At 40.0% G+C, this 27,697-nt stretch overlaps 1 protein-coding gene across 1 annotated transcript in view; it reads left to right on the top strand.

Moving 5' to 3' along the window:
• The window catches only part of LOC133152908 (collagen alpha-1(XXIII) chain-like), a 93,953-nt gene that overhangs the window by 60,658 nt on the left and 5,598 nt on the right, over positions 1-27,697 (top strand). Inside the window, 18 exon segments of the mRNA XM_061276922.1 lie at positions 5,305-5,369; positions 8,436-8,462; positions 13,696-13,722; positions 13,812-13,838; positions 16,643-16,669; positions 17,344-17,370; positions 22,254-22,328; positions 22,828-22,944; positions 24,944-24,970; positions 25,104-25,130; positions 25,243-25,296; positions 25,393-25,452; positions 25,548-25,592; positions 25,906-25,983; positions 26,231-26,254; positions 27,074-27,118; positions 27,281-27,325; positions 27,398-27,478. Of these exon segments, the coding sequence (XP_061132906.1) occupies positions 5,305-5,369; positions 8,436-8,462; positions 13,696-13,722; positions 13,812-13,838; positions 16,643-16,669; positions 17,344-17,370; positions 22,254-22,328; positions 22,828-22,944; positions 24,944-24,970; positions 25,104-25,130; positions 25,243-25,296; positions 25,393-25,452; positions 25,548-25,592; positions 25,906-25,983; positions 26,231-26,254; positions 27,074-27,118; positions 27,281-27,325; positions 27,398-27,478 (878 nt within the window).

The following is a 27,697-nucleotide window of genomic DNA, read 5'->3' as shown; positions in this document are numbered from 1 at the left end:
ACCCAAATATCCCCTTCCCTAATATCCCTCCCTCCAGTTCACTCTCGGCCAAGACTGCACCTGCCATGTTAGTCAATTGACATGGCATTACAAATATAATGTCCCTGACCTGGAAACATGGTGTATGTTACCTCAATAACGTCCCAGCACAGACATGGGCCAGTGATGGCATCCAATGTGTAAGCAGTATGAAATTAAATCTTGTTGGGGAACGTCTTTGAAATAAACACATGATCGTGTTTGAAAGCGTCCGCAATGATTTGATGAGTGGTGGTTGAAATAGCACGGCTGCAGATATTCATCCGGCAGTTTTAAGGACATGGGAAACTAATGATAGTGCTGAGAAGGTTGTTACGAGTAAACTGATGGACTATAATTGCCAGTACGTTATGTCATAAGCTTTTTTTTTTTTAGCAGTTTTAGAGAATCCCAAGTCTACAGAGGTAATTTACAAATGTGCTATTCCAGTTATCTTTTTATAGATTATGGCTCCGTAACAGCCTTCCTGTTCCTTCCTGCCATCCTTTTTGTGTTAAATTCATTAGTGAGTTCTATTTCTAGTTTAAGGGAAAAAAAACAAAGGCCAATGTGACAGTGGTTTTCTTAGTTGTTTTCCGATCATTAGCAGCGAGCAGAACTGTTTTTTAGCTTTCATCTTAGTTTTCCGTGCAAACAGGTCTTCAACGACAAACTTCAGTTGTTTTCAAAGCCCAGTTTGATGTGTCAGTGATGATTCAACTCGTGTTTTATATCCATGCAAGTCACTTGTTGAGCTGGATTAGTGAGTCTGAGGAATGAGTAAGAGTGACTCTCTAAACATTCCTGTATTTCATTGCCTGTTTGTGTTTAAAGACTGGAAGAAATAGCTGCATATTTTTAGCAGGTGGTAGCACAAGCAATATCACCTCAAAAGTTGGTGTGTAACAGCTATATGGGGCCGGATTGATATGAATCTGTTTCCTCCAATTGGAAGAGTACTTTTGAGTCATAATTGTAAAAAAAGTACCGTTTTCTTCCATGTATAATGCGCAAAATTTAACTAATTTATTGTCCTAAAATCTGGGGTGCGCATTATACATGGGTACAAAATAAAAACATTATTATTTTTTAATCCGGATATGATACGGAGGCCGCCATTACAGATGTGCTTTCTTCTCTGCTGTTCACTTCAAACACGCTCCATACGAACACAATGCTCTCGTATCAGACGCTTGCTAGATCACCTGCTCGTTTGCTGTCACAATGTACCCTACACAAATCCGAAACATTTCTTCGCTATCGAGTTTGCTAGCGCATGCGCAGTTATACTGACTGGCAGAATAACATCCGGTTGTTCCCAAAGATGATATTTTTTCTGAAATAATTTTACGTTTACGGACTTAAGTAGGCCTCAAAATTTGGGTGCGTATGATACATGGGTACAGGCTTTTTTCCAGCATCAACATGCCATTTCTAGGGTGCGTATTATGCATGGGGGCGCATTATACATGTAAAAAAACGGTACATGATTAAAAATCAACTGCTCTTTTACCCCTGACGCTGAACTTTTGAACCCCAGGAAACATTTTGGCTCCAGAACAGGGGCAAATCCCCTGTATCTGACTTAAATGGCCCTGATCTGGTTACCTGTTCGATGAGCGGGCAGCTATTTGTACTTCTTCCAAGCAGCTGTAAAGTCAAATGTCAAGGGTATAAAATGACTGAGCACCTCAAGGTACCGACCACGTGGAAAAACATTGAACCCTCGCAGTATGTTATAAAATGTATGTAGCTTTGAAAAATATCTTGATAAATCTCTGATAATAGTAAGTCATACCTGCTCTTATCTTGACCAAAGCCACAGTGGCTGTGTTAGCTGTGTTTTGTCTTAATTTTCTTACATTAAAAGAACCTCCCCAAGAGCCGCTGGTTGTGCTCAAACATGTTCCAAAACATTAAACTAGATGCACATATTAGAATTAGGAAGTAAAGTATTTAAGATGTACTAGGTTTTTTCAGAATTTCAGTAGGCAGGTAGTATTTGAAATAAGATGGAGACAAGATCTGACAAGCCCACATTTACAGAAACATATTATTACAGTACCTCACAGCTAATCACATTAAAGAATCTACATCTATTCAAGTGACTGTATTCCAGTTCAGGTTTATTTGTCTGAGCCTCTTCAGGTGACCCAATTGTTTTTTTTTTAGGCAAGGCCAGGTTAACCATGTTCTATATCATGTGAAAAAAAACAAGCTTGTTCAGCGCACACATAAACACTCACCAACGAGAACAGCATCAACAAACACACATTGTAATTGAGAAGATATTTATTTGAACACGTGTGATTTACCGGCGGCTGAAAATGGTCTGTTTATCTGGGTTTAGCTTATTTCAAGCATTATCACGCAAAGGAATTCTTTTCAAGACATTATTGATTTCAAACATTTGTCGTCATGTTGTTGTTGTTGTTGTTATAGCATTAAGACCGTTGATTGTTTTGGCTGCGTCGCTCCTCGTCCAAGGGGGCCTTCGCGTCACATTAAGGGTGACACGCGAGAACCAACACGCAGGCTGTCAGCACCAGCTCAACACAAACCACCTGTTGGACTTGCACAACACATCACCACAGCAGACCTGCACAGCGCCACGGTTTCTTGCACACCCGCACACCAAAGTATAAACACATTAAGTTCTCTAAAGTCCACACACATTCTGTCACAGAAATTACCCGCCGAAGAAGCCCAAATGATTCCAGACATGATGAGCGTTTTCTTGATGGGGCTAACGGGATAATGTAGCATTCATATACTCTTTACAGCTAAACAGCTCTGCGGTTTTCCACAGCACACATGTTAGCGGATTGCGATAATAATAAAATCTCCCCTGACAAAACATGTTGATTGTAACGGTCATAAAACATCTTTGACACTTGCTGTCAAAAATAAAAGAGGACCTATAATTTTCTTATTACACACAACCAGCGTATGTGTAGAGCATCCTTTTCCAACTTAATATTTTTCACCGAGAGGTTAAGTAAGCACTCGTAGTGTTCCCAGCTGTACGACACACACGTGTTTATATAATCTCAGGAAAGAAAAATCTATTAGCATAAAAGATCTTTTCCATGAACAGGTTAAATTCTCAAGCATATGTTTCTCTTCTTTTCTCCATTGACTGACATCCAACTAATATTGATCCATTATAAGAGCAATTAGAACCTTAAATAAAGTTGCTTACAGTGAACATAAGCTTCTGCTCTTTACTCAAAATAGAATTTAAAATTTTTAACACTAGGTTGAATTTAGAATGACAATTTATTTACAAAAAAAACACTATTATCCCTAAATGCTGAGGACGTATTCCATCAAAGTTGATTGTGTTCAAAACTTTAGTGATTATTTATTGTGCCAGAACTAATGGTAAACAGCATTATTTTCATTTTCTGCTTCTTTCCTATTCCTCATGTATGATTGTATTTTGTAGAAATTAATATTAATGAACTGAAACTGAACTAAAAGCATTATATTGAACATCGAAATCATTCTCACTGGGTGCTAATGTAGGAAAACTTGCGTGAGTAAGCAGTTAAGTTGGAGTCCAGTAAATTATTTCACCAAGTCGTGTTTGACCCCAAGAGGAATTCCCTTTGCCTGAGAAGATGAGTCACCCAGCACTCCTGTGTGACTCACCTCCTTTTTTAATTGTTTACATCCACAGCGTGTGTCTGCCCTTCCTGAGTTTTTATTAGAAGGGAAGTTGGACAAATACTAGGAAAGTTTAACAGATCAGGTGGTTTTATGTCAGCTATTTGGATTCATGCGAACATGTACAGAAAGTGTGATAGTGATAGTCGTTGACCTGAAATAACATTGGAGGTTCATTAATTAAAGGCTTTTATCTTTTTCTCTGCCTTAATTGTTTTGACAACACGTGAAGTTGTCAAAATGCAATTTCAGATCAACAAGGGTAATAATACTTGTGTGTCTTTTATCGCGTTTATTCCATTTTTCACTTTTTCTAATTCAGTTAATTGGTTTTTGGAGCAGGTTTGCAAGATTTTAGTTTTTGTTTTGCTTAGAGAGACAGTCTATTCACTGAACTGCGGAGAATGATCTTTTTTGGACGAGTAATTAATCTGAAACTTTGGTCCTGTGTACGTGTGCGTATCCGTGTGTTCATTTGAATCTCTATTGTTCTCAATTATTGCACACAATGTGAGTTACAAGTGTGGGAAATCGGGGCAGTGTTCTGTAAATCCTGCACTTAGTTACCTGGAAACCTTATTTGCAATAATACATCACAATGACTTATTTAAGGCAAGCTGTGAAAAACAAAAAAAGAGTGTCTCTGTGCATGTGTGTAATGCCACAATTGGTAGACAGTCGCTTTTTGTTGTTTTTAAGACATTCTTACTGCCGGTATTAAGGTGCTGATGGAGAAATTGCTTCCACAACTGCTGATCGCTTGCATTTGTCAGAGAATAAATTGAATACTCTAAACATTAGACTGATTGACTTGTGGAGTCCTGAATCATTGCAAATCAAGACACAGATCTTGGCATGGATCCATGTGTTAGTTTCCTGATATATCAAGCCTCAAGCACACAGTCAAAAAGGGATGCATGACCTTCTATTTGGCTGCTGTATAACACTGGACCATAGCCCACTTAGAGGAGTGTAGCAACATTGGAGGTTCATTTTATTTATTATTACAAATTATGTCAAATGTAGTTGGGATTCCCAAAATAGACATGCAGATGCAATTTAATAGCCCGTATAGGGCTATCCACCTTCGGTGCAAAATGAAATAATATTCCGCCAAAACCCTTGTGATAGGTCAACTGAAATGATAGAGGTTGACGTAAACCGGTAGTGGTGTAGGAATGATTCACGAGCATGTAGCAGCATGAAGTCCGGGTTTCTATAAATTAAGCGTCTCACTGACCACATCACATCCTCCACTCCATGCCTGTTAACATCCCGACCACACCAGATTCAGCAAGAAGCCAAAGCTGCGAGGTTTGGCAAAGCTGGCCGCCCTCCAAAGAGAGTCCAGAAACATGCCCGAGGGCCCATCCTGTCCGGAACACAACATTTTTCGTTTTCTCATCTTGTGTATAAGGTTTGAGCGTACGTCTTTTTCGCTCATCCATCTAAGGTTGACACATAACGTGCGGTTGGCTGCATGTGATGGGCACACAGCGGATGCCAGACACCACATGACCGCCTGCAGAGAGACAACAAGCGAGGCTCACTTGTTCTCTACTCGAGCATTCTGTGCTGATTTGGGGAATTTATTGCTCCATCTGTGTGTTTTCGCAGGGCCTCCCGGAAAGCGTGGAAGGATGGGAAGAAGAGGTGAACCGGGTAAGTGAAGCCCACAACCTGTTTTGTTTCTTGTCTTGCCCTTCCTGTTCCATGTCACCAACTCGCTCCATCACGCACTTGGTGACTGGAAGAGTCGTGTAAGAGTCGTGGAAAACCTGCGGCCTGGCGGATCAGGCCTTCAGGCTTTAGTTGGCCCATCTTCTCGTGTTAACCTGGCCCATGTGGTAGCACTAACATTGTCCAGATGTCCCTGAGCATTAGCAGCTGCTCAAGACCAGTGAGTGCCAACATCTCTGCCGCATGATTTGGAATGATAAACCCTGATGTGCCGTTCAACCACCAGTTTGCTGTCTGGATGGTCGTAGCTGTGTCACCACTTTCCTCGTTAAACTTTGAGTTCAGTATCATAACTGAACTCTGCAACTTTGTCTTAGAAATAGGAGTATAGAAAATAGGAAACTGTGATTCACTGACACGGTATTTACTTGAGATTGAATAGATAGCGGGACTTTCTGTATGGTTTGTTCTATTTACGCCTGCTCTTTACTCCTTTCACCTTCTACCTCTTAAATATGTACCACTCGAGTTTCTGTTTTTGCCATTGGTGTCAAGTTTAAGGTTAAGGTTGCTTTCACTGCATTGCTTTTTGACTCTGCATGTTTGTTTAGTGTCTAGCCCAGGAGGTCCTTGTCCCAGCGTCTAGACACAAGCAGCCCTAATTGACTTGGTCTCCATGCCTCATAAACTCCAACGCCGCACACCCCTCCTTTTTTATTCATCATGTTTCTAAAATGCCGTTTCTCTTCAGTCAACCAGGAAAAAAATGACAGCTCATGTAGATTTGGGCAGCTTTAGTGTAATATTTGGTTAACCTGTCTTTATACTGTGGCACATAGAGGAACTCTGAAGTGGAACGCCCACTAACGCCCATTCAAAATTTGGTCCAAAAAGTTAGGGGAAAATAGTTTCAAAGTTCAAACCACCCTTATGAGATTGTGTAAAACCTGGTTCACGCGGCAGGATCATTTTTCCCGAATCTCGACAATCGCAGGTTAGACCTGATTCTAGTAGTGGCTCCAAAGATAGTCTTAGCACATCATCATGCCGTGTGGGGCGTTCTCAGACTGATCTTGGCCGTTCAGAAGGACGTCCGATCTAAAATCTGGTAAAGTCAACATGTTGGATTTTTTTTTAGGCTTGACTTCATACCGAAATCCCTTTGTGTTGTTGTGTTACTTTTGCCGTGTGGCCACACAGCACACACGGTGTACCTTCACAGCTTTTATACCTGAGATTTTTTTCTCAACCCATGTGGGGTCTGTCATAGTTTGGAAGTCGGCCGACCATTTGAAAATGTTTGTCGTGTGCTCCAGGCTTAAGATGTTTGAGACCATATAACGTTTTTAGAGTTTATTTCAAAATGAGTACCAGCAGAAGAGCTTCAATAACACACACTAGAAATTATGTGAAGTAAACTCTCCCAGGGTTTAGGGTTAGGGTATATTCATTACAACAAGACTCCAACGTCTTCCATACGCCTCACTAGTTATCTGTTTTGTTTTTGTGAACGAGTATTATCAGAGGTTAACTTCCTGCATTTTAACACTTTGACGTATGATGAAAAATAAGAGGGCTGCTTGAGCTGCTACACTGGTGCAGTAGCCCCACCAGAAATCTGCTAAGCTCCTTCAACATTTACTTGATATTTTAAAATTGTTTTCCTCACCCCCATCCTATGCATTGGTCAAGTACTCCATAAGATCAGGAGAGAAATAAAATACTGGGTCCATCCCTGTGGTTGAGGTGTGTTTATTTAATTTGCAGATCTAAGGACCCCAGTTTGAGAACCACACCTCTATAGTGATAATTCATGAAGCAGGACTAAAATGCATTCTCTCCCATCAAAGTCCGGACCTGACTTCACAACCCAATGCAACCCATTAAAATGATCCAGATTTGTGTTTATCATAACAGCTTTACCACAAGCTCCTTTGGCAGCCAATCTCATGAACTTGTTTTGTAGCATGTTTAGGTGCCCGATTGTAAACAAACCACAATTAATGTTCAGCCAACAGAGATGTGCACATGATTTGCTAATGTCTGTTTTTGTCTTTGTTGCAGGGACCCCAGTAAGTAAATTTCCATCTCACCCAGTAAGGTAGTATTGAAGTTAACTGTGGAGTATTATGGCATGGAACATGTAAAATTCACATTCAGTGGATATGTATTGCTGTGTAAAACATTCTAAACGTCACAAAACATGTTGCACATCTGCACCCACACAAGTGGACCACCAATGGAAGTGTGTGCATGAGTGTGTGTTAGGGTCAGCAAATAAGTTATTCTTCCCTGAGGGCTCATATACATATCACTTTTACACACATACGGACACACACCATTCATGTTCTTACCGGACACAACCGCTGCCTTCCGGTTGGAGATTCAAAGACTCAAAATTCCCATTGCCTGCAACACATCATTGTGGTGTCGAGGCTTTGTAAGACTAAAGTAAACAAAATAGTTCTCAGTGTTGCCTTTGTTTTCACTGAGCACATGACAAATAAATATCTTGAATCTTGATTAGGATATCAAGAAGATTCAAACAGAGTAGGTGGCGACCCTCTCAAGTGGAGTGCATGTTTTCCTTGCATGGGCCCATGAAGGTAAACTCATGCCAAAGCCAAAAAGTAACAGAAGAAAGTAACATAACATATCATAACTGGCCTCAGGTCAATAAACTTACCCAAAGTGCCAGTAAAGAGGTTACAATTGTAAAGTTGTCCACTTTTTCCTAAAGTATGCCACAGTGGAACGTCTGAGGACAAATACAATCTGTTGCGGCTTTTGCTTTGTTGCGAAACATTTCTTTCTTCTGGAAGTAAAACTGCAGCTATCATAAAATCTGTACCTGCAAATAACATTTGTGACATTCTCATGCAAGTATAAAAGTGTATCCTCAGAGGCATCAGACTTGAGAGGGTCCACCGTATCAGTTCGTACATTCACAGTGCAAATAGATCTAAATCCTCATTTTCATTAAAATCTTACACAATATTCCAAAAATTGTCTGCATCCCTGTTCTAACCTGTTTCAATGCTTCATCCTTTAATCTCTAACCTCACCAGGGCAAGTCGGGACGGGATGGATACCCGGTAAATTGGATTTGTTCTCTAGCCTGTCACTCCTCTCTTGATCCAATCATGAGCTCTTTTAAACCTCTTCTGGACCAACCATTTTCCTTATTTATTTGCTTTTTATAGCCCTGTATTCCAACTGTGCTGTCCCCCCCCCCATCTCATATGACTTTCAACACGTAATTTATCCTGCCTCGCAATATTTGAATGCAAACACATTACGTTACAAGGCGTCTTTTGACATGTTCATTGTGGAAAAAGAAGAATGGGAAGACTGTGGGAAGACCCAACCTACAGTCCATAATAGATTAATTTGCTTTCACAAGAAAGAAAGTTATAGGGACAGACTTATCTTTTTAAGTTGTCCCAAGTCTTCTAGGGGCCCCTAAACCTGTCATTAAAATTGATTCTAAAAGATTTATTGTATTTGAAGCAACTGTTATTGTTTTATTTATTCCCTTCCCATGCAATAGACTATTCCATATTGTTAGGGCACAGTTGAGGGCCTCCAAATGGCTAAATATGCCACTTCGGTTTTTGCACGATCCTAAAAAAAACATTATGGATATAGGCCAGAAATACACAAATGCATCAACATCTTATGAACTTGCACTTAGGGCATTTTTTTTTCATTTAAAAATTATTGATTTTTTTTCATACACTATATTGCAGCTTTACCAACAACTGGGAGTCGAGTTTTGTGCTCATGTGCTGTGTGCTAGTTTTCATTCATAATTTTTACCGCACTAGTAAGGTTTTGAGCAGTGCTTATGTCTTTTGAAGCCTTTTGAGCATTTACTTGATATCCTAATACTGTGTTGAATTGTCCTACCAGTGAGGACACGCTAGTGTCTGGACCTTAGCCTGGGATAATTAAATAAATGCTCCAACTGCTTTCCATACGAACACGATGTTATTGTAATTAAAAGGTGATTAATTTATAGAGAGTTCCACTTGTGGCCCATTGTGTTCTGCACAGAATAAGCAGTGTGGTGCATGGGTGGCCGTGATGAGATGAAACGGTTCTCGGTTATTAGTGCTTATTTGTGGTTTCAACATCATCAAATTGCCATCGGAACACACCGATACACGCTCGCCATGAGTGAGTTCAGGTTTTATAAGCAGATTGATTCATCACATACTGTGTCGTAGTTCAGCTCGGATTATGCGAGACAACTTGTCTAGCGTCTGGCCACAACGGTTGACTGCACACAGTCATGGTACTTGTGTTACCTGGTGCGTTGTTCTGTGTGTCGTCTGATTGGCAATTTTGGGAAGTAGATGCCCCGAGGGCTTTGTAGGGGGTTTCTCCTGGTCTGATTTCCAGTCTGACTGGCAATGCAGTCAACCTGACAGGAAATGCCTGTTGTTAATTACATACAGTTGGAGCAAAGTCACAAAGTGTGTGAAATATTTGTTTGTGTTTGTTTGTGGCTCAATTTGTCTTTGTTCAACGTCTTAATCAGCACGCCCTTAAAACAGTTGAAAACTGATTCTTCCACCACTTAACATTGACAAAATAAGGCAAAGTGGAGACATGTCTCAGTAAAATGCAGTGCAGAAATGCAAGGGTTAGATTATTGTAGGGAGGGATGTGTAAAGATTTTCTGCATTGTTATTTGCTTACGCAAGGGTAAAAAAAACGTAACAGATTCAGCATAACATTTCTTCTTGAAAATTACGTCATTACTGATTCAAATCCTAATCAATTGCACTTATTCAAAAGCAATATCATGAAAATGTAGTAGTATTATGTATAAAATGTAATGTACTGTAGTTTAGTAGTCATATTTTTTTTAATAATCTATGCTCGAACCCCCCTTTGTGGTGTTGCCACGCTATGTCCAGCATGACTGCGGTGTGCTTTACTGAACCTCTGCTGAAATTCTTATGTGCATGTTGGTGGTCAAGTATCTTGAATGTGTCACAATCGTTAGTACATGCACCTCTTCCCTCAAATTGGTTGTAGCAATTAATGCCATCCTTTGTGTGACTCCAGTTGTGTGCATACGTGATCATGTGTGTTGATTCTTCATGTCCGAGGCCATATTTCTTCCTCATTAATCACCGCTGAGAGGCTTGAGACTTCCTGCTGTCAAAAAATCGACATCTAGCAGACTGACAAGACTCTGTAAGACGGAAACCACACACCAAACGATTGCAATTGATATGCGCAGTCACCACCGGGGTCAGCGTGTTTATACAACAATGCCAGTTTGTGACCGACAGCGGGGCGTGGGCCTCCATTGTTGGGGCGCTCTTGGCTGCTGAATGCACATTAAAGCCAGACGGTCAGCCAACAACATGCCAGTCATGGTTATGTTCCAAGTACACTGCTGTGCTGTCCATTTAACAGGTCAATGTCATGTTGCACAAATTGTGGCCATGTTCTGCAGCTTTAAGTGCTGTTGTTGTGGAAACTTGAGTTGTTGAGTGAGAGGAGCACATACAGTAAGATAACATGGAGAGGAAATGAGCCCTTGTTTTAGTATCACATAATGGCGCCTTTGGAGCTTCATAATGTTCAGTGGAGACGCTTGTTCTGATGCGTAGACCAACTTTTTAAGGTGCATTCTCAACAATTACACCCCATTGACTAATTGGGGGTCTGCACTGTTGGCAGCGTAGTAAAGAAGGTGAGGACTCCCCTTGCACAGTTTCATTGGGACTAACATTCACAAACATGTGACCACCTGTGGCCAAGTTAGTTTCCAGAAAAGTCTTTAATGTCCATAAAAGAAGTGGGAGTGCTGACCATTCATGGAAAGCTCTAAGATAGACATACAAAAAGCTTCAATTTCCTTCCTCCCTTTTTTAAATGTTCTTAACATTAATGACTGCTTCTCTGTAGTCATTTATTAGTTTCCCCTTGTTTTATTTTATCATGCAGGATGTTCCTGATGTGGTATTAAGGAGAAGCATTAGTTATTATTGATGTTATATGGTAGAACTGCACCATTGTACTATCCGAAAATAGCATATTGTTAAATGGTTGCCCCTGGTTTGTCAATCTGAGATCATAGTTATTTTTATTAAAGCATAATCTTTCATACAGTAAGTTTATGGCTATATGCTGTGGCCTGTGATTTTTTACAATCAACCACACATTCCATTTCATTTCCATTCCAGAATATGTATTACATCTGTCTTGGTGTTATAACTAGTATGCAAGTCTACACACTGTGCATTTTAAATAAACGTCTTGTGTTGTACGGTAGCACTGAGTGATTACAGACCATTATACGTTTGGGACTAGGAGTAATTGGGATTTTGCCTTCATACGTCACTGCAATGAATTCAAGATGGAACTCATGTATGTATAGACTTATAATTTCACATAAGGAATGGATGACTGGATGAATTAATGGAATGTGCCCATAATTCTTGGATGCAATTTTTGTTTAAGAATTCGATTCAAATTCTTTGCAGTCCATAGTCCAGATCACCAAATTATTTTCACCTTTGATAGGTTTTGCCAGGTTTTCTCTGCTGTCAACTTCACTTGTTTCAACCATGTTGGAGACATGATGTGGTATGTTATGCTTTGGATCAGGAGCCGTGCCTTTCCTTCTGCATACTTTTCACATCCCATCATCATTGGCTTCCGGTCAGAGAATCTGATTCCAGAACATGGGTTGATCTTGATGCAGATCTTCTTCAATACTCATGAACCTGTGTTTGTTGTAAAACTTTTCATTCACATCTTCACACTGTTTGTGAGATAAAGAGAAGGATTTTGCTTCAGAAGAAAAAGACACATCCATTCTTCCTCTTTTCCTCCTATATTTCTATTGATAGTACCCATGAGTGTAATAAAGTAGAGGCCATGCTTATGTAAACTATTCAAGGCCAGATGGTGATGGTCAATGATGGATTCCAGTTTGCTTGAGTTTAACGTATGACCCAAGGGAGGCTGTAAAAACAGTTAGCTTAACATTGTGTCTGCTTGTTAAAGGAGGGAAGCCAGTGTTGGGCATTTAAGTGTTTTCGGAAAGTTTGATCCAACTTCATGTTCAAGTGGTCTTTAAGGCTTTTGAACTGTAGAGGCCCTTCCGTGACTGCTTTGCTTTTCTTCCCTTTTCTTAAACACAGGTTAATATCATGGACAACTTTCACTGCCGTTTTTTTTTCACTTTCATGGGTTTTGACAAATAACGTGCCGCATACATGCCTTTAGTGAATTTTTTCTCATTCTTGTTCTGGTACTACAAACAGATGCACGCTAATTTGATATGGCCATGTCCGATTTTGTTGTGATTAAAACAGATGGACTTGATAAGTGCAGTCACTCCAAATTGTGCTTTTTTTCTTAACATCACAATCTATTAATCACTCCAACGCATCATGTGAGCAGGAAAAAATTACTTTGCTATTCTGTGAGTTACATTGCAACATTTAACAAACAAAACAAAACAAAATTATAATAATAATAATGTCACATGTCCCTAACAGTTCATTGTTGCAATCACAATAAATCATCAGACATATATCAACTACCCGGAAGCATTGTACAATTGTCATGCATTCTTGCATTCATACATGCATTCAACTGTCACTCTGGTTCAAATGAATGGGGCAGGATAAATTACTTATTTTAAGCCTTATTTTCTTTTATCTTGAGCCTTTTTGTCTGTTTTTCTCCTCATCTGACGTGCCTGCTTCTATTGTATTCCAATTATTGTATGTTGATTATGTGTAATTCATTTAACATTTAATAATAGCAGTCATACCATTCCCTATTGTCAACAAGGGATGGCCCTTTGATTAAGTTTCTTGTTTTCATATTAGAATCAAAATGTTCTTAACTCCTGTTTGTTGCCAGTGTCATACTAAGCAGAATAATGCTGCCTTACTGTAGCCAAGTAGTACACTCCATTTGATGTTTCAAGACACAATCAAAAGGCAATTCCACACAATTGTCAAAATGCTTAATGATCTATTAATTGATTTTTACGCCCATCCTTATACTTAACCTGACATTTCTGTTTGGCTGATGTGTTAAACAATTTTGCTCAACGGATCACATAGGCAACACAAACACTGTGTAAAAATTTGTTCCAAAATATGTTAGTCATAACTTTATGTGCAAAGAATATCTTATTGTGACAGGTTACCTTTTTGAGCGTTAACACCTTTTGCCCCTCCAAAGAATGAATAAGCATTCTTTCCTAAAATGTAAAACTTTTCTAACAGCCAGCACATCTCCCCCAAATGTGTGTTTTATTCATTCTCTTTATCGGCCTCCTAACAGGGTCCACTTGGCCTGGATGGTAAACCAGTAAGTAGACCATAAATCACAAATACAGAACATGCTTCAAGTCTGCATTAGGCATGGTTGAACTCTAACTGTGTTTTAACTCCTTTCAGGGAATACCGGGTCTCAAGGGAAACCAGGTAGTCTGTTCACACAGACACACACACACCACACAACACCTGTCGTCTTGTTCTTGGCTCACGTCAGTGCCTGTCATTTGCACCAAAGGAATTCCCATTTTTGGAGCAATGCCTACATGTGGGTGTTTGGCCTGGAACCTCATCAGTCACTTTCACTGCTCCTAAGGGAATGTTTCAAGTCCAGTAAACCACTGACAGTAGCCATCTTGTTTTTGTACTACCGCCTAAGTCGTCCAGAGATTGGAGGGACGGGGCTGGATTTGGTCAAGGTCAACTGCAACAAGTGGTGAAAGCCTCGTTGCACTTCAGTTCTGAGTGCCATTCATCAAACTTTCCCTGAAATGCTGCCCCACTGTGGGACACCTTTTGGTGTTGCGTGGAAACCGAGCAAAGCACAGCAATTAGGATACACACTCGTGGGAAAATGAGTGAAACACTTTGCATCAGGGGTAGAGATGCACCGATCCGATATCTGGATCGGATATCGGCCCCGATATCAACAAAATAGATGGATCGGATATCGGAAAATACAGCCGATCTGTGAGCCGATACTTTCCTTAATCTATTGGGACGCGGGCTACGTCATACGTCAGCAGCACGTGTGCCGCATGCCACGAGAGTTTTCTAAACAAACGCAAACATGGAGCGAACGTTCGCTTCTCTTCCCCGGGTTGCTAAGCGGACGTCAAACCCTGCGCGTTCGCTTCTCTTCGGGTTGCTAATGAGACGTCAAAGGCTGCGCGTTCGCTTCTCTCCCGAATGGGGGGGGCGGAGGCTAATCGGATGTCAAACGCTGCGTGTTCGCTTCTCTTCCGGGGGGGTGTTAATGGGACGTCAAACGCTTTGTGTGGCGGGCTCCATCTAGTGTGGAAACTGAGAAGCTGAGCTCAAGCTTCTTGTGCGGGCCATATTCAATTATGTTTTCAGAATTTGCTGCGGGCCAATAAAAACTGGACCGTTAGTTTGGACACCCCTAATTTAGAGCAAAGAACTGTGTAGTCTGCCTGATGCCATTGCCTTTGGTCTTTTCTGTTCCACATGTAGAGTTATGTAGCTTGTTAAGTCAACCATAATATCGGATCGGTATCGGGTATCGACCGATATGCAAAGCCAAGGCATCGGTATCGGTATCGGAACTGAAAAAGTCGGATCGGTGCATCTCTAATCAGGGGACATTGAGCTCTGACATTTTATCTGGTCAAATGTTAAAACCCCTTACCACACCGTGACCGTTCATAGAACAACTTCCTCTCCAAGCACCATTATTGAGCTAATTTGGGCATGCTGCAATCGACTTGGTCTTAAAAGAGACTATAGAAATCTTGGCTACATAATAATGAATGGTGAAAAAATGTCAGCACCAATCACTTCAACAACCCAGCAAATTGCAAAATGTGTTTTAACACGTGTCTACATAGTATGAAGAATTACCTAAGTATAAATATATATGTAAATGTACATGCAAGCCTATTTCAGTTAAGAGCAATAACGTTATTTCTGTATGTGTTGATTCGTTCTCCTTTATTGTGAGAGCGACTTGTCAAAAGGCAACTGGTATGGGAAAGTCTAATGGTGATTGCTCTGAGACTGCGAGGGAAGCTCAGTTTCTGCTATGTGTACATTTCATTGACTATATATGCATTAGAATAGCGTAATTTTTTTTTGTTCAGAATCAGCTCACAGCTAACTGACATGACTTCTTCTCATTTATGCTTCCAATTTAAATTCAATTTTAATTAAGAATTTACTCACGCCCTCTTGTGGGGCTCATTTTGGGTCAATTAATTTTTCAAAACCCTGCATGCCTTTCTTTGATGCAGTAAATCCCCATTTCGAAAATGACAATTAATGAAGGTGTAAGCCAGCCGTTGGTCAGTGTAACCTACCTTGAAGTCCTGATGTTATGTGGGAAGGAATAACAACGGTAGAGACGTCAGGAGAGCATGTGTTGCTGGATGATAATAGCCTTAGGAGTCTCTCACTGGAAGAACTGAATTAAACGTTTCAATTACATTATTGAACTCGTGTTCACATATACGTGTTTAAGGTCATATTTCTCAAGAGGATCAAGCGTGAAACATTCAGTTTAAAGCTTGACATTCTTGGCCATATTAAACGAATCTGACACAATGTTTAATTATTTAATAGCTCACACTTGTTGAAGTTATTTATTTTACAAATCAACTTGTCAGAAACCGGCATTTTTGATGGACAGGTGCCCTCCCTCATCTGATGTCCTGGTCATGAACTCAAACTGAAAAAGGAAAGGGTCTCCATTATTGTATCCTACTGGGATACGTTCAAGATTTTCTTGTACGCGAGGCAGAGGCTCTCAGTTTTGTTTGCCTAAAAGCTTCTACCAATAGTTTTTCTGTGGCCTAATTGGTGTTCTTGCAGTAAAATATATTTGAGGAAACAATTAAGGTTTGAATTTAAAGTTAAGGAAGGTAGATTAATTGAGATGTTTTTTTTTTTCATTGCTTTTTCATGGGGTTTTTTAACCTCTGGCTTCCTCTTCCAATGAGTTTCTTAAAATTCCTTGACAGACTGATTCCTTTCCTCCACTTTAATCTCACCAAGACAATGGATCTTAAAAAGGATTCTTGAAAGATGCTGCGTCAAGACGTAGTATCTTCCTATGGTGAAATGTCTTCAAAACTGTTTGAAACAAGGAGCATCACTCATTGCCTTAGCTTGACGTTTGATGAAATGCTCTCAAGTGCCATTTTCGGATACATGTTGCTTGTCTGATCGATGATTTATCTTGACCATCTGTCTCCACTTATCTCCTCCCCTCACCACAGGGACCAGCGGGGCCCAAGGGAGAAAAGGTATGTTTCACTACGGTCCGACAGTAACTAAGCGCTTTTTGCATGTATCTCACATTAATTACCAGACACCACTATGATTGCAAACAACTGATTGGGTGTTTTCTCCTTCGTCTTAACATGTTCACGTTCATTGGGCATCCATCAAAGGAGCCGAAGATTACATGTAGAAATGTGGGAGCTCATGTGTCTCGACACATTCTCACGTCAGGGCACTTAACAGGTTTACAGACCTCGATGATAGCCAGATGTTTTTTCCCGCTCTCTGAACCACTGGCCAAGCCGAAAACAATTGTGAGTGATGCGAGAGCTGGCAGATGGGCATCATGCATGGGAGGATATTTTGTAATTACATTCATCCAGCTGTTAATACTAAACTTTGGCTTGATAAACTCATGCGAGAAGTACAACACAATTGACAATTGAAACAGCATCTGTCAAGGTCTGATAGCAGCAAACTGCAAACGTCTCATGATGCCAAAATTTGGAAAATCAGCACCCTTCATTTATTTCATGCTCGGTGATGAGTCTCCAATTTGTCAGATGATTTCAAACTGGAACAACATCCAGCACTTGTTTGGGGAAATATTACCTTCTATATATACTGTTTCGCCCAACTGCATTGCATAGCTAATCCCCTGTACAAAATTCTAATTTTTTTTTTTCCCTGTTTCCAGGGTGATCAAGGAGACATTGGGCCAAGGGTAAGACACTTTTCAAATGTTGCATAGAGATTTGCATACAAATATCATACAAAATCAGACAAAAGGCAATTTTCCAGAATTTTTGAACAGTCAGAGCCATCTAAACTAATCCGGGCATTGCACAAGAAAGTGAAATTCTTGCTCAGCTGTTTAGGGTCTGGTTGGTTAAAACTTGACTCATGGATGAGCCTGAAGGCCATTTGGATCGAAATGTATTTGTCAACATAACCTTATGAGGCTGCAATTGCCCCCCTTTTGCAAAACAATGGAATCGAACAATCACTATGCTTAAAATTTCTATATGCTTTTTAATTCAAGCTTAGTGTAAATCGAAGATCAGATAGCTGCTTGGCTGACTATTTGATGGTATTACGCCCCACTCGTAACAAGGTGAACAAACATTCTAAAATACTTATCTGTAATCATCTTGTCCAATCACGTATGACATTTAAAGTATACATGGTTTGGCAGGCGCTTTGGCCTGACTTGTTCACACAAAGACGTAATGAATTTATGAAGAAATTATAAAACTGAAGTTTTGTTTTTGTGAATAATAAAAGTATCATATTGAGAACGCAAGCTATTGTATCTAAAGCCGACCAAAAGCTTCTTGTTTTGAATAAATCATTTTCTCCAAAGAGTGAAAATGCAAACTCAAACAAGACAATTTAACAGACTATCACAAAGTGGAAACTAAAGACCATCTTTGAATGGGGTCACACCAACCACAACAACATTGTGTTAACATTCCGGCCTCAGTTCTCAAAAGTCCCGTGGATAGTTTTACATGACAACTCTTTATCAAACATCAGTAAAGTAAAATAAAGGTGTGCCTGTGTGTGAAATGATCGGACAAATGGCAACTTTTCCAAGTCCTACTTCCGGCAGTCTTCTGCGAGCAGCTTTAACATTAGTATTTTTGATGACAACATCTTTTCCTTTTTGAGATGCAACCAGGCAAACAAATTTTTCTCAACCAAATAAATTACACAAAATGAAAACATTGCAAAGCGAGGAAATGTGTTTACCTTATACATTTTCTTCTGGAACATCACCAACACTCATCTGGCTTCCCAGATGAAGTTTAAAATATCCTCATTATCTAACCATGATAGCTATAGTTGAGAAATTATGATACAGCATGAATACAGACTAGCCACAAAAGACAAAACAATAGTTGTGGGTGCGCCAAAGTTGCCATCTAGTCTCAAACCAGTGTTTTTACATTCTGAAATGACTTAGCTTTGTAGTTTATCTGGTCCATGTTGTCAGTATTGCCTTTTCATGTGATAGCATTCCACTCACCATGCCATAATGTAATTATCTTCATGCAGTGTGGTTTTAAAAAAATAACCCCCCTGTGCTTTACCCAATGGATTCTTTGATGGCCCCACGTACTCGATTAATGCAGAATGTTTGCCCTTGTTGTGCCTAGAATATCAGGCTATGAAAATAAAAGAGGGGATCACCCTTTGAGGTAATTGTGCAATATTTGGGGTTCAAGCGCATGGAGCCAAACTGCTTATTTTGGCAGACCACTTCCTGTTTCAACACATAGGCACTGCACACACTGGAGCAAAAGCCACCCACACATCTCCTAATTCCTTTATAACTTTAAAATAATACTTAAAATGTGTTTAAAATAATACCTAAAGCTATCTGTATGCATAATATTTCCATTGGTGTGGACTAAAAGATAATTTTGGAATCTTTGAATAAGTACAGCAGCCCCAAAACAAGCTTGTTTCAAAACAAACAATTCACTGCTTAGATTCATAGTGGATTGGTTTCCAACTTGAATATCATGTTTTTTCCCAAAGCATCAACTAAAACATTTACAGTTACACCCACACTGACTCATAGCCTTGCCAAATCTTGGGCTAAGGTGCCTTCTTATGTGTTTGATTTGTATTTATTGGCTGGGAATGACAAGAGAAAGAGGCAATGTTTATCAAAGGTAATTAATTGATTTTTTGTAACATTTTAAAAATTATTACTGCTGCCAATGTTATATTTTTCAGCATTTTAGATATAAATGTATATTCATTCAATCATTCTGATGACTACCGTAATTTATGGACTATAAGATGTGCACATGATTTGTTTTGGTAATACAGGTAACAGAAATGAGGACATTTCATGTCATTTAAAACAGTGGTCCCCAACCTTTTTTGCGCCACGGACCGGTTACATGTCAGAAATATTTTCGCGGACCGGCATTTATATAAATAAATAATACATTTATATAAATAAATAAATAATACATTTATAATAAATATATAAATACGATGAAATAAAATGATACGACTGACATAAAAACAAGTACAAATGACAAAAATAAAACTCACCATTACATTGAATTAGTGGGAGCACTGAGTTTGTTTCTCAGAAACGAGCCGGTCCCATCTAGACGTAATCGGAGACAATGACACCCGAAGTGATTAAGGTTTGTCTTTTATTGCAGGATGCTTGGTCTCCATGTGTTGAAGCAGTTTTGAATGTTAGCCTGTCGCCACATATTAGCTTTGCGGGTTCGACTGGGGAAACATGTCACGTGACCGGGACGAGTGTCTTGACCTGAATTAATTGATCGTCGATAAAAAAAAAAAAATCTGTGCGGCTTGGCAACCCGGTACCAAGTGACCCACGGACCGGTACCGGTCCGCGGCCCGGTGGTTGGGGACCACTGATTTAAAACACCTGCTGTTTATAGTCCGATGCGGCTTATACATATATGAACAAAACGGGATTTTTCCCTAATTTTAGCTGGTGCAGCCTTTATTCAGGTGCGGCTTATGGTCCAGAAATTATAGTAATTGTATCATTTAAAGCATTCTTATCAACTATCAGGGGTGGCGCCAGGCATTTGGAGCCATGTGACAAAAATATCCCTTTGGGGTCAACCACTTCAATGTGGCAAGTTGAAAATATACATAAATATCCTTCCTTTTCTCCCCCTTAGAGTGCCTCTGTCAACTGTGTATTTAGAACGTTGGCTATGGCTGTATAGAGAAAGAATATGAATATTTTGAGAGATGTTGAAAATAATGGTTTTAAAAAATGGTTAAATTCTATGAGTGATATAGTCCCCCCGTCTCTGACTCGGCCTGACTGGGCGAGGCCCAAATATGGACAGAAACCCGGGAATGAGGACGGTACCCACCTCTGATAATCTTCAGCTAAATATTACACCCAGTGCAGTTGCACGGTCGTTATTTTCCTGCCAGTGGCCTCCTTCGCCTCTGAACTATTTTAAGAGGCAAAGAGAACATTTGCAAAACGGGAAATGACAATGAATCTCGGTCAACGTTTCACTTCCTATCAATCGATCATTTTGAGTGCCTTTGTCAAGTGTCTTGAGAACTAATGACAATTGCAGGATAACTGCGGCATTAAAACATAATCAGATGTCCTGAAAGACCCGGCAACCCTGCTCTAAAGGTCATGTGCAGTGCAGGAATAAATCGGCCTGCCTTCATAGCGTCCAATGCATATGGAGGAGATTGTCACTGCATGTTTAGGTTACTTTCAGTTGAGTTGAAAAACGAGACGGCATATTCCAGTTTCATCCTCGACCAAAGCATTCTTTTACCCCCCACGGAGTACACGGCACGTTGGTTTAATGTCTTACTATCGAGCTATGGTCTGTTGAAAATGAGGGGTAGGAGAAGCCCAATGTGAAACAGATACTTATAAAGCATGTAAGGAAAATGTGTGTGCGCTGCATCGCCAAAAGAACACATTATAGGCTACAGACAAAAAAATGGGGAAAGGTTTGAAAAATTGAAAAAATGTCAGACTGCCTTGCACTCTCCACAGCCCTCTAATAGAAACCTGATGAAGATGACGCGTCTTGTCATCTTGCGGTTCATCTTTTAGGCGTTCTTCATCCTCCTTTACATTTAGTGGACATCTGAAAGGAACGCAAGGAGGGAAGCTTCACTAATGCTCTTCATTTGTTGCTTGGTTGGTTGGCCTCCTTCAAATTGGTGCTAAGTGCAGCAACCATTTGAGAAAAATCAGACAAGCATTTCTCTGACTCCAAATATTTATCGACTGTTTGATTGGAACGTCCAGTCGCAAAACCGAGTCCATATAAATTGAGCCAGTGTTTGACTTATTTTCCAATTGTATTTTTATACATTTCAGACAACAAATGATGATTTATGATGCACAACGCAAATACATGTTGTCAGATTTCAATGATACCAAATGGCTAAATAAAGGCTAACTAAAAATAAATCCATTCTGCCATTCACACCAACTAGTGGTGTTCAATCACAAACTAGGGGCTGAATCAGGATTTTTCTTTTCTATTGATATAATGGGCCAGGTAAGTTTATAATTAGTACTACATATGCAAGGTATGGTTTTACCATTTGCAGATGATGTCTGCGCCATGCTGAACATGACTATTTTGTACATTCTGTAATATTCTGAGCTATGTCCTTCTCCTCGCCACATCCAAGGTGCTCACCTGTCACTTCCGCTTTTCAGGGTCCACCTAACTACAACACATTTGCAGGACTGCACAGTAATCAGATTCTCACTGTCAAGGTTTGTCCTTAGCAGTGAACTCTTGTTTGCCTCCCACCGGTCGCTGCTGTCTGTCGGGCGGCTGATCTGTCTCTTTGTCGGTCGGGAAAGGAGAACCATCCACCCTGAGAGATTTCTCTTGCTCTTGCTTTGCGTTTGCTTTTCACCCTCCTCTTATTCCCACAGCTGTTCTGCTTCCAGAATCCCTCCCAACACAAATTTCCACACTGATTCGTCTCTTTATCGCTACCTCCCGACTCTATTGCTGCTTCTCTATCTTTAACTTTGACTTCTTCTTCTTCCTTTGTCCTTCTCTGCATTGGCTGCATCTAATGCTCCATCTGTAGATGGTCTATCCAAGATTCGATCACGGCTTTCTCTCTGGTGACCAGTCCAGCACCTTTCAGAGACGTTTTCTGAAGGTATACCACAACTAAGGCATGTGTGCTCTTTTAACTTAAACTAAACTATTTCCTGCCATTTTAATCACCTCTGCACTTTCCTTTTCCTTAATGTTCAAGTTGAATGCTGTTTTGTTTTTAAATTTGTGATTCTAGTTCACACAAATCCTGCACGTTATTGTTTAAACGTACTTTTCTACATCAGTCTAGTCAGTTTTGTATATATAGGCCTCAGTCCAAAACATGTTTCAGACTGTATCAATGGCCACGGTTGACAATTATTTTAAAAGAATCCATTGTTGCTGATGCTTCCAAGTCTATGTTATAGCATAACAGAGAACAATAGCCAGTCCTGTCTGTCGACTTAACCAACAAAGGCCCAGCATTGATATGGAAAGCACTTATTGTTTTCTTCACATACTGGTGATCGTTGCCTATTAGACGTTTTGCTATCTATCTCCCAAGTGTTTCAGTTTTCTCCTTTTAATTCCTCATTCTTCTGTTTGCTGTATCACATCAGGGCGACCAAGGGCAGGCTGGACCTGCCGGCCCGCCTGGCCCCCCAGGTACCTCAGGTCCCAGAGGCCCCCCTGGGAACACTGGCAAAGATGGACCTCGTGGACCACCAGGAGAGCCGGTAAGAGCCTTTGCTTTGATGTACTTCCAGGGCCTTTCAAAGGTCTCGTGGAAAATGATTAGTAAGATTTTCTTAAGTAATAATTCACACACTTAAAAGACTGATCAGAATGATGGTTTATCATAATCGTTTTGCATGCTTCCCCCTCGCTTCTTCAGATGCACTACTTTGGTTTAGCTACATAAAAGCAACTGTTAATATGATGCAAGGCAGTTCCATACCTCTGCAACCACCTGCTCACAATATTAATTGTGAAGACATTTTTCACTGTGTAAATTGAAAGTGAGCATCATCTAAAATAAATAAGGCTGTTGTTATTGGCTCTCATTCTTCAATAGACCAGTGACTGTGTACCGTCAGGGGAGAGAATGGTAGCAAGTATCCTTCAAGTGAGCCCTCCTGGCTCCATCTGTTTTATACACTACAGCAGCCACAAGTTTCTTCTGCCCATGATAGCATCCACCCCAGACCCCTCCCTCGAGGATCCTGTCTGAGGAATCAGTATGGCACTCCTGTCTTGAGTTCTCTGGTAGTTTGCCTGCCCCACCAAACAATAGCTGTGCCTCTCGACCGAGGCCGTTTATGTTTTCCAAGATAACTTTCCCACAGCTCAGCTCATATTCCTCTACGCAGTGGCAACAAAGCTGTGGTTAAAGGATGGAAGACAGAATAGTTTTGGTTTACTCTAAGTAATGACTACTTCATAGTATGTTCCCCGTGAGTGGCACAGGAGCACTTAGGGAATGCGTAGGTGTGTTGACAATAAGATCAGGAGTGTAAACAGACAAGTAATAGAGAAGGTCCCTCGACATAGACAATCAACTTTCCATGCTGATTAAAGGAATTGCAAAACCCCAAGCTGTGAAACAAAATTTGCTGTTACAGGGGGCTTCTCCATGTTGTGTGCAGATGTCTGCTTTCAGAATTTTCTGCAAACCAGTCTGAGCCATTGCGCTCGATCCTGTCAGATATGTCATGTAATATTTGATGGCTGGAAACAAGATTAATAATAATATTTTTATTTATTTTTTAACTAAATGTATTTCGACTCTGCTGTAAAAACTGCATAAATCCCAAAAAGCCTTTCATTGTTTTGTTTTTTTTCAACTTAAGTCTATAAGACTTGATACAAGATTGATGTCAAATTTGTTGCCTTTACAAAGATTTTGTTTACTAATGTTACAGTTTATTTTTCTCTTCGTGTGTGTGTGTGCCTGCGTGTGTGTGTGCGCGCGTGCGTGCGTGCGCGTGTGTGTAAACAGTGTTTCATGCAGGTGGCTTATAACTTAGTATAGTAGAATACCTTTCATTCTGTAGGGGCTTTAAACATGAATTTAGTTGGTTATTTTTAGCCTTTAAATAGCATACTATGTGTGTGTGTGGAGCAAGTGCGCTCTGCAACATTTTGCGTTGCCATTGGCAAGCTCATAAGATGCTCTGCCATGCACGACTTCATAACAGATGTTGAGCAGCTCAAACAGCCAACCGGCCCTCACAAATTGGTGTGTTTACTTAAAGCGAGCCTAATTGCTGCAAGAAATGGGATATGGCAGTTAGCATTTGCATTATAGCTGTTCTATCTCATTCCTCATTTTACACAATTTTATTTTAACGTCCACGGCGTTGCAGTTTTTCTCAATACTAAATGAATGTGCATATACAGTTGGCTGAAAAATGGAATGACATCCATCAAGACATGTTTGCCTGAACTTAGCTGATGTGGTGATAAGATAGTTCCCATTGGTCTGATGATTATAGCGAGCACTCCAGCGCAAATTGTGTTTCAAGTGTCCAGCTGCTTTTAAATCTTCTGAAGGTCATCATTGAACATTCATCTGTCTCCATTAATGGGACACTGGTGGATTGTTGCTCCATTTATCATTAACAGTATCCTGCACTTGCAATTCGGCGTTGTTTTCCTTGTTGAATACTGCTATCTAGTGGCCATGTACGACCAGTCCAAGTGACTCGTTCTAATTCTTTTCCTGTGTGCCTTTAGGGTTTTCAAGGTCGTGATGGCATTGAGGTGAATATAGATCACATTCTTTTGTTTCTGTTTGACTCTTATGCCAACTCATTTTTATTGCTGCCTTGTAATCATTTTTATTTGCCTTAACTAAAAAAAGTGAAAGATTTTTGTTGTAACATTTCTGCTTTAGGGACCTCAAGGATTGCCCGGGAAGTCGGTGAGTGTAATACTGACTTACACATTTGGATACTAGGAGTCTGATGCCCTGTACCTGCATTGTGCAAGTGGTTAAAAAAATGAACACTGAATTGGTTGTTTTTCACTCTCAGGGAGAAGATGGGGAACCTGGATATCCTGGACCACAGGGTCCTCCAGGACAAAAGGTACATAGATCAAGAGATATTGTATCTTTTTCCCCCCACATTCTTATCTCCTGGCATGTGCTGAACCACATATGTGATTTACTGTGTATGAAATAGGGCGAGGCGGGAATGGGAGAAAAAGGCGAGCGGGGCATGGATGGACTGCCAGGATTAAAAGTAAGATATTCAAGCAAAGGGTCAACTCCAAACATTAGAATTGTATTTGCTTTATCTGTTTTGTGTGCATTTAACAATATCTTTGTACCACACAGGGAGATAAAGGAGAAGTAGGAGAACAAGGCCTACAAGGTCACATGGTGAGTGTATCACCCAAAAGTAGTTTACCAACCGCCTTCAGCATGACATCAAAATTGCTTATTTGGTTCTCCTTGAGGACCCACACTCATTAAAAGTATGCCAGAATTGGAAACCTTTGCACCAAGTACTAAAAATGGGGAAAAATCGCTTGGCTCTCCAACTACCACAGTATTTATTGACATTAAAACATTTTTATGTATTTGTCACTGTATATTATTGTATTATGCTTTGCGTTTTGTATATTCTACTGTCTCTGTGTATATATACAATATTTATATGTCTCTATGTGTATCATTTTTCATGTTTTTCTAGGGTTATCCTGGTGAAAAGGGCAGTTCAGGCCCCTCTGACATCATTGACTTTAATGGCAAGCTTCTTGATGCGTTCCAGGTGAGAGAACAACATTCTATCAATTTTGTGATACAATGGAACCAACAAAACACCCCAAAAATAATGCAATTTGAAAGTCAATCAAGTCAAGTTTATTTATACTGCCTTTCATCTCAGAAACTTCTCCAAAGGCTTCCATTGACTTTACATTTATTCCATTTTGAGTGTCATGATGTCATTACATATCATAGACAACTTAAATGAAAAAAGCAAGATGGTCATGCTGCATGATATCTTTGTTTCACAGGCCATCAACACAATCAGTGTTTCGGTAATCTGCAACTGTTTTTGCATGGGCGTTGGTGGTGTCAGCAGTGACTAACACACATGCTGAACAAGCCTGAAATGCTTAACACTGTATTAAATGTCATTCTTGAGACCATAATGGAAAAGCTTTAATTAAGAACTTGTCTGCTGCCCATGTGGGAAGAGCTACAAAGCTCATATCCATTAGAGCCAAGATCACAAAAGCATGCTCATGCGGAAACATCAACAGCATTTGTCACGTTGACTTAGAGTGTGCTTTCATGCCATCTGGTGCCTCACAATATATCAAGCAGCATGGTGTTTCTGTGTGTTTGAACATCACTTCCCTCTCGACACACCCAAGGCGCGCCTCTTGCTACACACTAATACTGACGTGGAGTTTGTATTTAGTTTAAAAATTGTTTGATTTTAAAAAGGCATTGTATGGTTTCATCGTAAATGATGATGAGGTTGGAATTTAAAGTTATGTTGAACAGCATGTAATATACTGAGACTTTCTAATATTTGTGTTGCCTTTTTATATTCCGTGATAATGAATAAAAAAATTGTTTGAATCAACTTGATGAACATTTCAACCACAATCAGATCAGTCTCCACATAAAGATCATGTTAAGTGGATATCTTCTGATTGAGTGTACTCAGTGTTGGGTCTAGTAAGTGTAATATACAGACTTACAGTATAGTATTCTGTAATAAAAAAATTTATTGGTAGTTACTGGCTGCAGCTAGGCATTCTACCATTAACCAGCTCACAAGTTTACATGGCAGAGAAGGTTTGGTCAAAAGCATAACACAATTTCTTTGTTGTTGCTTGTTTCACTAGGGCCCACCTGGACCACCTGGCCCCCCAGGTCTTCAAGGAGAAAAGGTAGAGCAATAATGATAATAATAATCATAATATAATAATCACAATTTAATTATAGTCATCATAATAATAATTTATACTCAATTACATGCTGGTAGGTTTGTTAAGGGCTGACTTTACTTTAGGCCATAATCATTAAGAGGTTCTTTTTTTTTTTTTCTTCAGGGAGAGCTTGGTTTACCTGGTACCGCTGGAATGGATGGGGAGAAGGTACAGAAAAGAAAGTCAAGAAATGTGTTGTTTTTGGTTGTTCACTAAATATGTATACTTTTTTTCCACCAGGGATCTAAAGGTGATGTGGGAGGAATAGGACCAGAAGGTGAAAGAGGAGAAAAGGGAGAGATGGGCCTTTCTGGTCCCACGGTAAGTTGTGAGAAAATACACTTACTAGTCAGTTCTTTTGGTACAGCGGCTCAATCAACTGAAATCCAATAGAAGAACTACTCTGTATTGGCAACTGTCGTTAAAAACACGTAAAGCTCCCTTTTGATTGACATAGCCAGAGAGTTAGTCATTAAACAAATTTTTGCGATGGGTGTTTGTATTTGTTGGTATTGTTCATACTGAGAGATGTTTTGGTTC

The sequence above is a fragment of the Syngnathus typhle genome, linkage group LG1, assembly GCF_033458585.1.
Source record: "Syngnathus typhle isolate RoL2023-S1 ecotype Sweden linkage group LG1, RoL_Styp_1.0, whole genome shotgun sequence".
Classification (NCBI taxonomy): Eukaryota; Metazoa; Chordata; class Actinopteri; order Syngnathiformes; family Syngnathidae; genus Syngnathus; species Syngnathus typhle.
The sequence above is the reverse complement of the archived record's forward strand: the minus strand, read 5'-3'. Positions and strand labels throughout refer to the sequence as shown.